Genomic DNA, 13,548 nt, shown 5'->3' with positions numbered 1-13,548 from the left:
GCATCAGCAAAGGCAAAAAGTTAGAGGATAACCATGCCAAGGAGGCATTTCCTTACAGGCGCCACCCAGGCGCGCTGATGACACTTCTTTCTTTCTGCGCCAGCTAGAGCTGATCCGGGAAGAACTACGCCTTCAGTTACTTTTTGACTTGAGGTTTTTTTTAAATTTTGTTGACGTTTCTTCTGATGTGGCAGGAATTCATCCAAGAAGGCCGGCTTCAAGTCATGTGGCTCCTGTTACCAGCTGATGTCGGTGACAGACCTGCACCTTCTTTGCCTGCAGTACCTTTAGCGCCACCATGACCCGAAGTCATGTTCTGACTGCCGTGCCTTGAATCCCAAAGCTTTGAGGGAGTGCTCCCTCAAGCTGATGGCCACCCGTCCTGTGACACCGCGCCAATTGATGTCCAGGTCAAGAGGGAGGTCTTGGGAACGGTCAGGGAGTCTGAGGGCATTGTCCCACTCCAAATCTTTGGGAAATTCCGGTAAGCCCCGGTAGAAGAAGTCGTTGTCGAAGCACAGATGGCTTCTCTGGGTCTGTTGGCCGACGAGACACAGGAGCGTTTGCATTCTAGACCTCGCTGTTCGGTAGAGCCTGCACCTGGGCTGACTCCGTGCTTCCCTGAGTTTTAGGGAGCCAGAGCGATCCCCACCCAACTTAAAGTTTTATTATGTCATGTGCCTCATATTTGGGTGGGCGTGACCCTCCGGTGCGCCTTCGGACCCCCTGGGTCTGCAAGGTCCTTTCTGGTTCTGGATGGGGGGGCCAGGGATCCATTCCACTTTGACATTTCCCAGCAACAGTTGCGATGCTGACGCTCTCATCACGGACAGCACCAACACCCCCATTTTAATCCCCGACTCCGATAAGGAGCCAGAGGGGCATTACTCAATGCCGTATCCAGTGCCAGTGGGAACCTTGCCTCCCAGGTTGCATCCTGAGCCCTATTCCCATGGGCTCAGACTCAGGAAGGAATGGGAGGGGTTGCTAGACCCTGATGAAGTCTGGCTTTATGACCAAGATATTTACTGGTGTGAGGAACTGGGTGAAGCTAGTGGTCTGAAACTTCCCCAGATGATGGCATGCTTTCTCCTGATGTCCTTGATGTTCAGATACCCTCGGTCGCAGTCAAGACCAATGTCTTGAAAGAGTTGCATCAGCCAGAAGTCTCCCCATCTGAACATCTCATCCCTCAAAGATATCCTGTTGGGTACCTGATCCCAAAACGGGCTCCTGTTAATAGGACAATCGCCTGACGTCACCACCCGCCCAGGGTGACCCCAGGTTCCTCACTCAACATCACACCCCAGAGAGTGTGGTGGTCCAGGCTTCCACCTCTTATGTTAACACTGGTGCGCTCCCTACCACTACACTGCATAGGGAATCCAAGAGGCTGGAAACACCTGGGAAGAATATGTTTTCTCCCACTAGCCTGGCAATGTGGTCCGTGAACACGACATAACTTTTTGGCCGCTACTTCCAAGCTCTGTGGGATGTGGTTGCTCAAGTTATGCCTACGGTCCTGGAGGAGCCCTAGGCCATGCTCTCCCAAGCAGTGGCAGATGGGAGAGATGCAGTAGATTTCAGAATTCGTTGTGGACTTGACACAGCCAACTCACTGGGCTAAGCAATTCCGTTGACAGTGGCCCTTGGTGCCATGCCTGGTTTGGTAGTACTGGCTTTTCGGGGAATGTCACGTTGTCTTTGATAGACATGCACGTCAATGGCTCCTGACTCTTCAGAAACAAAGCTGACTCTGTGCTCAAACTTTTTAAAGACAGTCAGGCTATGGCCTGATCCCTGGGCTTATCTTCAGCCCCGAGCCACCCCCCCCAGTCCACTTTTTGCCAGTTTTGTGGACACAGAAGGGTCTACCATCTGCAGTAGTGCCCAACCAGCCACCATGCTGCGCATGCTCCACAGCTTCTGTATAGATGAGGGTGCGATGTCCAGATACCTTGTGAATCAGGCAGCCATAGGTCTGGTCAGTCATTTTTCTAGCCTCCCCTGCTGCGCAGCTGCAGCCTCCAAACTCTCCTAACCTGCCCTCATACCATCACAGGCGTCCATTTGGCAGCAGGATGCGCCATCACCTGCTCCACTGGCAGTCCATAACATCGGACAGGTGGGTTTTGCAGATTGTCCAAAGGGGCTACTCCCTCCCCTTCATGACTACACTCAGCCCAAATAACCCTCCACCCCCATGCCACCATCTGAAGACAGGCTGACAAGAGAATCTTCATTCTCTTCTCCGCAAGGAAGTTGCGACTCTCTTGGCCAAGGGAGCTATAGAGGGTCCTGGTGCCAGATGTAGGTTGTGGTTGTTATTCCTGCTACTTTCTTGTGCTGAAGAAGGACATATCCTAGACCTGTGGCCCCTCAACTACTTCCTCAAGAAGGAGAAATTCAGGATCCCCACCTTGACTTAGGTCCTGTCTGCTCTGGACCCAAGAGACTGGATGGTAGCGTTGGACTTACAGGATACTTATTTGATACTTATTACCCTGCCAGCCCACATGCGTTAACTGCAGTTCACGGTCCGCCACAAGCATTTTCAGATTGTGGAACTGCTCTTTGGCCTGACCAGCGCCCCTTGGATGTTACCCAAAGTGATGGTGGTGGTTGCAGCTCACCTGAGGAGATCAGGGGTGTCAGTCTTTCCTATCTTGACCACTTGCTGTTGAAGGCGGGCTCTCTACGGGCTGTTGTCTCCCACCTCTAGACTACGTTAGACTTCCGGCACTTGTTGGAGTTCACTATAAACATGCCGAAGTCACACACAACTCCTTTTAGACACTGCTTTTCATTAGAGCTGTTCTGGAGACAGTGCGGTTTCGGCTTATCCTCTCCAGTGGCGAGTCCAAGATATTCAGGCTATGAAACCGATGTTTTAGCCTCTATCCTGTGTTTCTGTGAAACAGGCTCTGATGTTGCTAGGACTCACGACCTCCTGTATCATGCTAGTAACAAATTCCTGTTGGCATATGTTGGCACTACAGTAAGGCCTGAAGTTCTAACGGACACATCAGGGGAATCTTTGCGACATGGTTCAGATCTCAGTCGAAACTGCGAAAGATTGACAATTGTGGCTAACAAAATGCAATTGGGACAGTGGCAGATTTCTCTTTCTTCCCCAACCAGATCTGACAGAAGTGACAGATGTGTCACTCTGGGATCAGGCAGCATCTGGGAGAGGTGGAGATCAGACGACTCTGGTTTCCGGCGGAATCCTGATTCCACATCAGTCTGCCAGGGTTGCAGACGAAATGACTTGCATTGAGGGCCTTCCTACCTTCCATTAAGGGGATGCTGGTGCAGGTGTTCAGACAACACACCTGCCATGTGGTACTGAAAAAAACAGGGAGGGTGAGGAGGTGTACCCTATGTCAAGCGGCACTGCGTCTTTGGACATGGCTGGAACATCAGGGCATTTACCTGGTGGTTCAACACCTAGTGGTGCTCCTCTTGTATGCCTTTCCACCCATACCACTCCTGCCCAGAGTTCTCAAGAAGGTCAAGAACGACCGGGCCCAAGTTAACCTTGTGGCATCGGGTTGGGAACAGAGAGTCTGGTATCCCGAGCTACTGAGCATGGCAATCAATCCTCTGATCGTGCTGCTTATTCAGGAGGTACTTCTGCAGTGTCATCTTGCCAACGATGCGTCTTCCCACCAAGATAGTATATAGCTGCAGTTAGAAAAAGAATTGTGACCTGGAGTTCTAACAGAAATGTCAGTCCTCTTTCTGTCCCTCTTTCTCAGGTTCTTCTCTTTATTCTATCTCTTGCCCAGCAGGGCTCTGCTCTGAGCACTCTTAATGGTTATATTTCTGCTATTTCTTTGTTACTAAGATTGCCTGATCAACCTTCTTTCTTCAAATCTCCTGTTGTACCTAGAATCTTGAAAGGTTTAGTTCATCTTTTTCCCCCTTCTCCTTTTATCATGCCTCAGTGGGAGTTGAGTCTGGTTCTCACGTTGTTGATATGTACTCCCTTTGAGCCACTTCACAATTGTCCCCTGTTGTTGCTCACCATCAAAACGCTTTCCTCGTGGCTGTAACATCTTTCCAACGAGTTAGTGAGCTACAGGCCTTATAATCTAAGCTGCCCTATTTATTTATTCATCCTGACAAAGTGGTGATTTGCAAGCATACCTCCTTTCTTCCAAAGTTGGTCACGCCCTTCCGTGTAGGTCAGTCTATCACCTTGCCTTCTTTCTACGGTCCACCTCGCACTTCAAAGGATGAGGAGCGTTTCCATCGTCTGGATGCCAAATGAGCACTGCCGTTCTGCCTTGAACACGTTCAGGAATTATGAGATGATGCTCAACTCTTCATGGGGTATGTCAAAGCTGAAGAGGGTTTTGCTTTGCAGAAAAGGACCATTCCCAAATGGGTCGTGCTCTTCATTAAAATCTGCTACACATTGACCAAGAGGGCTTGCATGCTTATTCTCCCAGAGCCTTAGCAGTGATCACTGCTTTAGCATGCAGAGTTCCAATCCTTATATCTGCCAGGCAGCAACCTGGACTTCCCTTTGCACATTTACCAAACATTACTGCCTGGACAGTCAGGTCCATAGTGACAGAAATTTTACCTGGTAGGTCCTTCAGGACTCCCCGGTCTGAAATTGGTCTGCAGACCTATTTCCGGGGATGAAATTCCTTTGGTATTTATTCTATGGTAAGGAATCTGCAGCTAGAAGTCTGTATCAGATGAACCAGTTACTTACCTTCCATAACGCCTTACCTGGTAGAGACTAGTTGCAGATTGCTTACCTGAACACCCATCCTCCCTGCTCTGCGAACATATTTCTAAAAAAAACATTATTAGCCTGAAGGAATTACTATATTTTGAAAGGGAAATTCTAAGCATCGGATAAACGTCTGTTCAGCGTGTTCTACCAACCAGTCAGTTAAGGCAAAGAAGGACTGTCTTACACCAACTGATTCTATAGGTTGTACATGATTAGAAAGTAATAGTTGTTATAATTTCTGTTTAATCCCACGTCTGGTGTCATCAGATGAACTGTCTGCCAAAGTAATGATTATGACACAATTTTGTGATCTCTGATAATATTATATAAATGACTGTGCAGATTACATTCCTTAGGAAACCCCACAGATTTGTATTGCCGGACAGCTCCTTCATTAGCGTTTCGGGATTTATGTTGGAAAATGCAAAAGAATTGCCAAATGATATTGCCTCATTTTTATTGTATGTTCAGACTGTAATGAGTTATTGATGCAGGGTTTACGCCAGTACCCATTCCAGCGTTTGCCAAAAATCTCCTATAGTTGCACAAAAATGCCAACGAGGGACATGTGTTTAAAGCCACAGTTGCACAATAATGCCAAAGAGGGAAATGTGTTTAAACAACCGTATGCATATTTTCTAAAAAAGCTCTAGCACAGAGGTATGCAAGCACCCGTGCATTGAAATGGTTAATGTTGCACTTTACCGCCCTCGGCATCCCAAATTACGTTGCTATAACTCAAGCTAAACTTACACTTTGCTCCCTGATGATGAGTATCCCCTCGCAGGATATAGCAATGAAGTGGGGAACATGCAATGCCTGAAAAAAGTGAGATGGACAGACCGGTACATGGATGCATAAATTATTTTATATGACATTTAAGCAAATATGGGCACCCTGGCAAAGCATCTATGGAACAGAGTGAGGAGTGGGAGAAGGTGGGAGACATCCCATTGAAGGAACTGCTAAGGGACCTGTTCAGCAGCAAAAAAGAGGGTGTGAGCTATACAAGGTTTGTTTGTGTGGTGGACAGTTGACATAACATTCAGTGACCTAAATGTAAATGGTTTAAAATGAGCGATAACTGATTTGTAACTAAAGAAACTGTTACAATTAACCTAATAGCCATATGTGGAGAGAAAAATAAGCAACTTAGAAAAATATTGAATATCTAGAAACCAAGGTTAAATTAACATAGAATCCGAACTCAAAACACTTTCTCTATCCTGTGTCAACTTCAACTGTCTTCGAAATCTTATCTATTCTGTCATTAAACTCTTATGCAAGAGGGCAGGTGTGCCCAAAAGAAATGGTAACAACAATGTAAGTATAATAATGGCCAACTGTCTAAAATGCACAAAACAAAAGGAATATATCTGCATTAAGGTAAAAATCTGGTGACTAAGATCCAGTGGCTCTGACATGGCAAATAGTATATGTAGGAAGCTGGCTATCTCCAGCTCAGTGTAGGGGATCACTATGCAGATAGTCCAGGGCGACCTTTATGATTTGTTACAGGGATAAAACATGACAATCCCAAAAGCTCTCTTGAGTGGATGTGTGGGCGAGCAGTTAGACTTATCAGAGGGTAATGCTAAGCATTTGCTGACCCAATAAATGAGACACATACTCAAGAAGCAACTCAGGACCAGTTGGTTGGAAAAATAGTTACTTTGTATTATGTATAAACACCAGAATATTTGTAGAAAAATGAACACTGTTGCAGTTCTTGTAGATAATGAAAAGAGAATGCAAGGGGGAGGACTTGGGGACAAGTCCGGGATCTCCCAAAAGGTGTCTCAGTTGGTGGGTGCCCGGAGAGCAGGAGTACCCTGCTAGAATTCATGTCCCCAGGCCAGGGCGCTTGGGTGCAGTGGATCCTTAGCAGTGGTGCTCCTGTGTCAAGGAGCACACAGTACTATGGGGGGAACTGCAGAAGGAAAGACAGACCAAGACAACTGGATTACTGGGAAGGCTGTCCTCTGCGATGCTGACGTCCCCTGCTGGCAAGTCTTTGGTTCCCTGAGTCCAGGGTGGGCTTTTGTTTCACTGGGCTTCAACAAGCCTTGGTTGGTGCAAGGGGTCCAGTACCCCAGACGTTGGTGCAACTTGGCTCTGGTGGATCCCTGGATCTTCTCACTTGGAAGGGAGACAGGACTGGCTTCTTGGAGCAGGAGGACCTCCTCCAGGATAACTGCTGCAACGGTGGACCTGGTGAGTCAGCAGGCCATTTGACTGGGTTTTGCGGCTAGTACCTGCACGCTGCAGGGATTTGGCTCCTCCACTCCCAGGGAGATGCTAACAGGCTGGAGAAGTGCTGGAGATCCTCAAGCTTTTGGAATCCCCATAGCTGCTGAACAAGTCATGGTGTCGCAATTATCGGAATGGCAGCAGGTAAGCAGGCAGGATTTTACACCAAAGGTTTACTAGGCCTCCGCAGTTCTTGCTCTTTCTTAGGTGTCCCCTTTTTCTTCTTGTCTGATGAATCTGGCTTCTGGTATCAGGAGTCGCTTAGTACTAAATTTAGGGGCATGTTAGAGGAGTGTAGAGTAGTATTCTATGGGCTACTTACCCTTGGAGTTGTATGCACCCAATTATGACCACTTGCATTGGGGAGTGGGCATATTCCTATCTCAGAAGGCCCAGTTCCGACCAAAACCAAGACGCTGAAACCTTTCTTCAAGTTTCCACCTCAAGTAGCCCACCTTAGGGGTGGGACACGCCTACTGACTAGTTAATTTTCCTGCCTGTCCTAGTGCAGGGGGTGGCTACACCGAGGAGTGGGTAAACCATAAGGTGTGCATACCAAAGGCAGCAGGTTCTTTGAAGATACTGGCTTTGGTATGCAGATCTGCTAGCAATCCTGCTGGAGTGGGTGGTAACACCCCTCTCCAGAGCAGGCATTGTTTCTGCCCTCTGAGAGTGCAGGATCTCACCTCCAGGGGGTCAGAAACGTGTCTGGTGGTGGCAGACTGGACAAAACTAGTCAGTCAGCACACCCAAGAGACTGGTGAGTTTCAGTGGGGCACCTATAAGGTGTCCTCTGGGTGCACATCCAAATAAATCTGAGGCTGACATCAGCTTTGATTTATTAAGACAAGGTGTTTGATACCGAACACCATAGGGTTCGGTGAAGCTATTATGTGTCTGAGTCACTCGTGTTTATAACTGTCCAGCACATACCCTAAAGTGTACTGCACTCTGCCTTAGGGCTCTTAAGACCGTCTTAGAGGTGACTTGCATGTACTTAGCTGCAGTGATAGGGAAATGGCACACCAAGGGTGAGCCATGCTTTGTTTTCTCCTGGTTCGCACCAGGTCATGCAGACTGCAATGGCAGGTGTGAGTTTCTCGTTTTTAGAGGGGTCCCTGAGGGTGGTACAATCTGTGCTGCAGCCCTTAAGGACCGTCTCCTCTACCTAGGCCCTCGGCATCAGGGGTTCCATTTACTAGGGACATACACAGGTAGTAGAGTGTGCCCATTTTACCCCATTTGACCTGTTTTGGGGAAGAAGCACTGGCACAGGGGCCTGATTAGCAGGAACCCAGTGCACCTCATTAGAAAAAAACCTCAGTACCAGTAGCAAAAAGTAGGGGGGACCACGTCAAAATGGTTAAATGTCCTACAGTATGAAACTGTTTTATGGATGCCTCTATACTATAACATCATCTGCTACCAAAAGAATCACCACATACCTAAAAACAATTCCTCTGTCTCCAGTAGAGGTAGCACCCCTAATAGCAGATCTCCAGGTACAAACAATCGCTCAGCCAAATCTTTCAAAACCTTAGCAAACTCAACCAAAGACTCCATATCCAACCACACTAACTTCCAACCTGCTTGAATACTCGCCAGTGACCTCGCATCTGGCTCATCTTCCTCTTTATTTCCTTCTGCCCCTTTTTTGTTTTCTTTCTATTCTACATCCATATTGCCAATGCCGCACGTCCCTGTTCCCCTAGGAACTTAAGTAAGGCATCAACCGATTAACAGACAATGTATACAACATAATTTAGAGTTCATGCATCCTATTGTACTTGCCAGTTTCAGCAGTTCCTTCTTTAGGACATTAAATAACTAAAGAGAATCGTTTTCCATTGAATGCACAATGGACTCTCACCCTTGTTGGAACAGAATATTTGCTGACTTTCCCACTATTTCTTCTTATGATTATATGTAATTCTTTTATTATTATTATTACTACTATTGTTATTACTAGTATTATTTTTACTATTAATTTCGTTACATAAATTTCCTTTGGTAAATAAAATATTTTGAACACAAAAAATACATATAATCTGTATGCTCTGTTTTAGGAACTGGGAAATTGGGATTCTCTTTTGTAAGAATCACAGCACTTATGGTGTCCTGTAATCGTCTGTGGGTTGGGACAGGAAACGGTGTCATCATATCTATTCCATTGACTGAAAGTAAGTACAGTTTAAATCAGTGCTTTAAAAAAATCTGATGTAATTGTTGCTTTCTTACAGCTTGCCCAGCATACATAACTGTTATTTATTTTTAAGCGTATCCGACAGCATTGGTATTTTTCAGATCTCAACGACTATGCTTTTTTGTGTTGAGTTTATTACGGTATGTACAATCTTCTTATTTAAGCGCAAGCAATACATCACAATTTCTAAACAATTTTATAAATATTACTGCAGATTTGGAGCACAGAAATGTATTTGTGTGTCTTATTTCCACATCCTGATTCACAGAATCAGAAAAAATTGAATTTTAGGATTGTGAAGAGCACTTATCGCTATTTATAAATTGAATTGTAACCAGAGGTTTCTTGGCACTAAATAACTGCAAAGGCAATATGATTAAAATTACTGGTTAAATAGGCATGTTTTATGTGATTTCTTTTTAAATAGTCAGAATGGATTGACTTTGAAGATTAAAAGGAAGGATGTTCCAAGGTCTGGCAGCATCTATAGAGAAAGCTGTACCCTGTATGTTGTGCAAGACATAGATAGCTGTAAAAGACATTTTTGATCTTAATGTAGTTGCCTAGTTGAGCAATGCATTGACCATATGAATTATGAAGTCCTTCTCTAGAAAAGGAGTGGTGCAAAGTTTTTTAAATTGAAAGAAATGTGATTTTTGAATACTGTGTTGCCTGTCCCAAGTTCGAATCAACATAAGTGCCTAAATTCTGCATCCTAGAAGAGAGGAGAAGGAGGGCCCATGATAGAAGGCCAAAGATAATTTGCAGTTCCCTTTCAGGACGTCAGGAGCAGCTCCATTTTAATTCGGCTGAGTTTCAGGTAGTTCCACTGGTCAAACTAATATATTTTACTATTTGATCTTAAATGAGGCAAAAAACGGTAAAAATAAAGTGAGCTTCATTGCCACACTTAAAAAATGTGTTGCCATCATTAGGTCTATTCAAGTATGCATACATATGTTGAAAAAAAAAAGAAGTATTAGGTTGATCCCGGCAGGATACTACCATCTATTTTTCTAAGTTGGGAGGAAAAGGTACTGTTTGTTGGCTATCATCAAGAACATTTTCAGTCAAGACATTACTATAACATTCATTCAAATTTCTGTCACTCTGGTGTCAAGAATGCCCAGTAGTATCAAAGGCTGCCAATGGGTGTAGGAGAAAAAGAGCCCCTGGATTTCTGGCATTAGTCACTCTTCACAGGCCTTTGTGGACTTAATTCACCACCAATTATGTACTTCTTCCTGGATAAATCCCAGCCTGATGAGAGCCTAGGAGGTTATTGTGCTCCACCTAACCTTGTCATTGTAGGAATATTTGTGTTTGCAGCATGTGAGGTTGTAGATATACATGCTCGGCATAATCCTATCATCCAGTGTTGCAGACACCTGCAGACACCTGCAGGTTGTGTTTCTTTAAAAAAAAAAAAAAAGAAAAAACGTCTTTAGACTGTCCAGTGGTATTATGGTTATTCCCTTATTTGACAGCACACATGAGGACCGATTACATGTTTCTTCAGGCTGTAGCTGTTAGATTTGACATAGAAAATTTGGAAGAACCATTCTGGGTTTGACATCTTCCAGTGTGTTTCTTCAACATACACCCACTGAGAACTGACGGGCTATGACACCATAGAACACTGATTGCATAAGAGTGATGGAACATATAAGCTTCCAAAACTGTCTCTGGTGCAACACCATTTACCTGTGTTTGTACCGTCAGGAGGTCTACAACTTGTACCTTTTTCCAGATGATGACAAAGCCTCTTGGGAATTCTACCATGACTTCCACTTCATAAGGTACCGAAGAGAGAGGCTTTGGGCACATTACAAGGTGAACCAACAGTCTTACTCTGAGACCCCAACATCTGTAGCAAGCAATAACCCTTCAGAGTTGTAGAAGTCTGCCCATATAGAATCCCTGCAGCCCAGGTCATATCCACACCAGTGTCAGTTTCCTCAAGCATGCAGAGGAGGAGGAGGAGGAGGTCAAGGTAGCACCAAAGACTAATGGCCCTTGAACAGAGACCAAGCCCTGGTTCATAAGTACGCCACTTGGCTATGACATTTATCCACGGCCTAACTAATTCCATACCAAGGCAGAGTACCTTTCCCACTGAAGTCTGGCTTTTAACCTCAAGCATAGACACAAGACACAAGAAACTTGCATTCCTTGGGGCCTCTGTCACCTTCAGGCTCTGGTTGGCACAGACCGAAAGCTTCAGGTCTGAAGAAAGCCTTCAAGCCGCCCAGGGTTGCTCCATAGCCTTGCATGCACTCAAAGCTAGAGTTGAGTTCCTTGTTGACACTAAAGACCCCTCATCATTGGCAGATGAATCAAAGTTGCACATCCTGCAGAGGCTCCAAGAGCAGCTCAATGCCAGGTAGAAATGCCTTCATCCATCTTGTCACTGGGAAAACCTCAGTGAAGCAAACAGGGTCTGTGCATTGCAAAAGCAGGCTTGCCTTCAAGGAAGAAACCGATCTCTGAGGCCCCCTTGGAACTGGCACCAGAGAGATATAGCGACAGGGCACTAGTCCTCTCCTCTCTGTTCCACCTTTGCTGCCACAACAATCACCACTCAACCTCAATACCCTCCATCATTCTCATCATGCTCACAGACACTACCCCTTGCCTTTGCTAGAGTCTCCTGAGGGGTCCCTTCACACCTTTTCTTATCCAGGTAGTCCCTGTGATCCTACTAATCCTTATATCCAGCCCTTAGATATGGAACCTCTAGATTACTCGTGGGACAACCACTGGGTCAACCCCCCAGGCGACCCACACCTGTAATACTATCCCACCAGGGCATTCACACAGACAGTACCATGGCCTACCATGAAGTCATCCAATGGGCTGCTGCTTTCTTCAAGGTGAACATGCAAGTCCTTCCCAAGGAAGAGGGCATCCTAATAGAGATGCTCTCCCAAGTCAGAGTGAACAGTACACTTCCTCTCGGTTCTCTAGGTCATGTTTGAATCCTCTTTCTTGTTTACATCAAGGGCAAGGTCCCCGGATTCCCTAGTGGTTCAGACCACCCACAGGACCATTCAGGCTTGAGGTGATGTCCCTCCACTTGACGAGGACACCAATGAGATGCTGCAAGAGGGTGATTATAAGGGTGGTTACCAACTAGCATATAGTGGACATTGTCAGGTGCTTCACCCACTATGACATGTCCCAGTGGAAAGAGATGCTGGAGCACCTTCCTGAAGACTTGACAAAGAAGGGAGAGGACGTAGTGTCCAAGGCCAGAGCCAACTCCAACTATTCTTGTGTTCCTGATGTAGTGGTCATAGCTGCATCTCTGGCTTTAAACGGGAGGTACAGCAGCATCCCCTCAACCTTCAAATCTATGGAGTGGACCTCTTTGGTCCCCAAGCTGATGAGGTGCTGGAGAAGACCAAGGAGTACACCGAGATTGTCAAATCCATGCATCCCTCTTTTTCTGCCCAGTAATCTACTTCCATTTAGGACCTAGATATGCCTACTGCAGGAAAATGACTCCTTGTTGCAGTTGCATTCTCCCTCCGCACGTTTTGCCTGATATTGATGCTGACTTGACTGAGAAGCGTGCTGGGACCTTGCTAACCAGGCCCCAGCACCAATGTTCCCAAGGCCCCACTTTTGGCAGGAAGTCCAGGGAGATAATGAGAAAAACAAGGAGGAGTCACCCCCCCTCAGCCAGGTTCACCCCTAAGGTGACCAGAGCTGAAGGGACCACCTCCTTGGAAAATCCTCCATCTTGTTCTGGAGGATTTAGCCCAATAGGTATAGGGATGTGCTCCCTTCCTCAAAGGGAAGGAGCTCAAGGAGGGTGTAGTCACCCTCAAGGAAAGTAGCCATTGGCTACTGCCCTGTGACCCTAACACACTCCTAAATTGAGTATTTAGGGGCGACCCTGAACCCAGGATTGCAGATTCCTGATGACCTAACAAGAAGGAGGACTGCTGGCCTGAAAACCCCACAGATAAGAAGGAAGACGACAACTGCTTTGGCCCCAGCCCTACCGGCCTGTCTCCAGATTCAAAGAACCTGCAACATATGCTCTGCATTGTGTCCTCGTTTTGACACACACCAGTTCAGGGATGCCCAGCATGGCTGCATGGGTTTTGAGCTGTATCTCAGCCCATGCTGAGGACTCCAGATTATCCCCTAGCAGACACTCTACTGGAATTGCAGAGGAGACTACCGCCTGTTTCAGGCCAGTAACCCCTCCCCATTCTTAAGTTACCATTGCCATGGGATAGACTTTAGTTTCACTGTCAACATTTGTGACTGGATATGTCTGTCCAGCCAGGTACTGTCCTGGGGAAACCAGTTTGTCTGTCACTATGGTGAC

At 46.2% G+C, this 13,548-nt stretch overlaps 1 protein-coding gene across 2 annotated transcripts in view; it reads left to right on the top strand.

The window, feature by feature from the left end:
• Positions 1–13,548, top strand: part of SPAG9 (sperm associated antigen 9) — a 1,094,694-nt gene that overhangs the window by 817,468 nt on the left and 263,678 nt on the right. For both annotated transcript variants that reach the window (XM_069200034.1, XM_069200033.1), the window contains exon 26: positions 9,070–9,183. In XM_069200034.1, coding sequence (XP_069056135.1) covers positions 9,070–9,183 — 114 coding nt within the window. The remainder of the gene's footprint in view (positions 1–9,069; positions 9,184–13,548) is intronic.

Source organism: Pleurodeles waltl, chromosome 7 (genome assembly GCF_031143425.1).
Source record: "Pleurodeles waltl isolate 20211129_DDA chromosome 7, aPleWal1.hap1.20221129, whole genome shotgun sequence".
Lineage (NCBI taxonomy): Eukaryota > Metazoa > Chordata > Amphibia > Caudata > Salamandridae > Pleurodeles > Pleurodeles waltl.
Note: the sequence above shows the minus strand (reverse complement) of the source record. Positions and strands in the feature narration are given on the sequence as shown.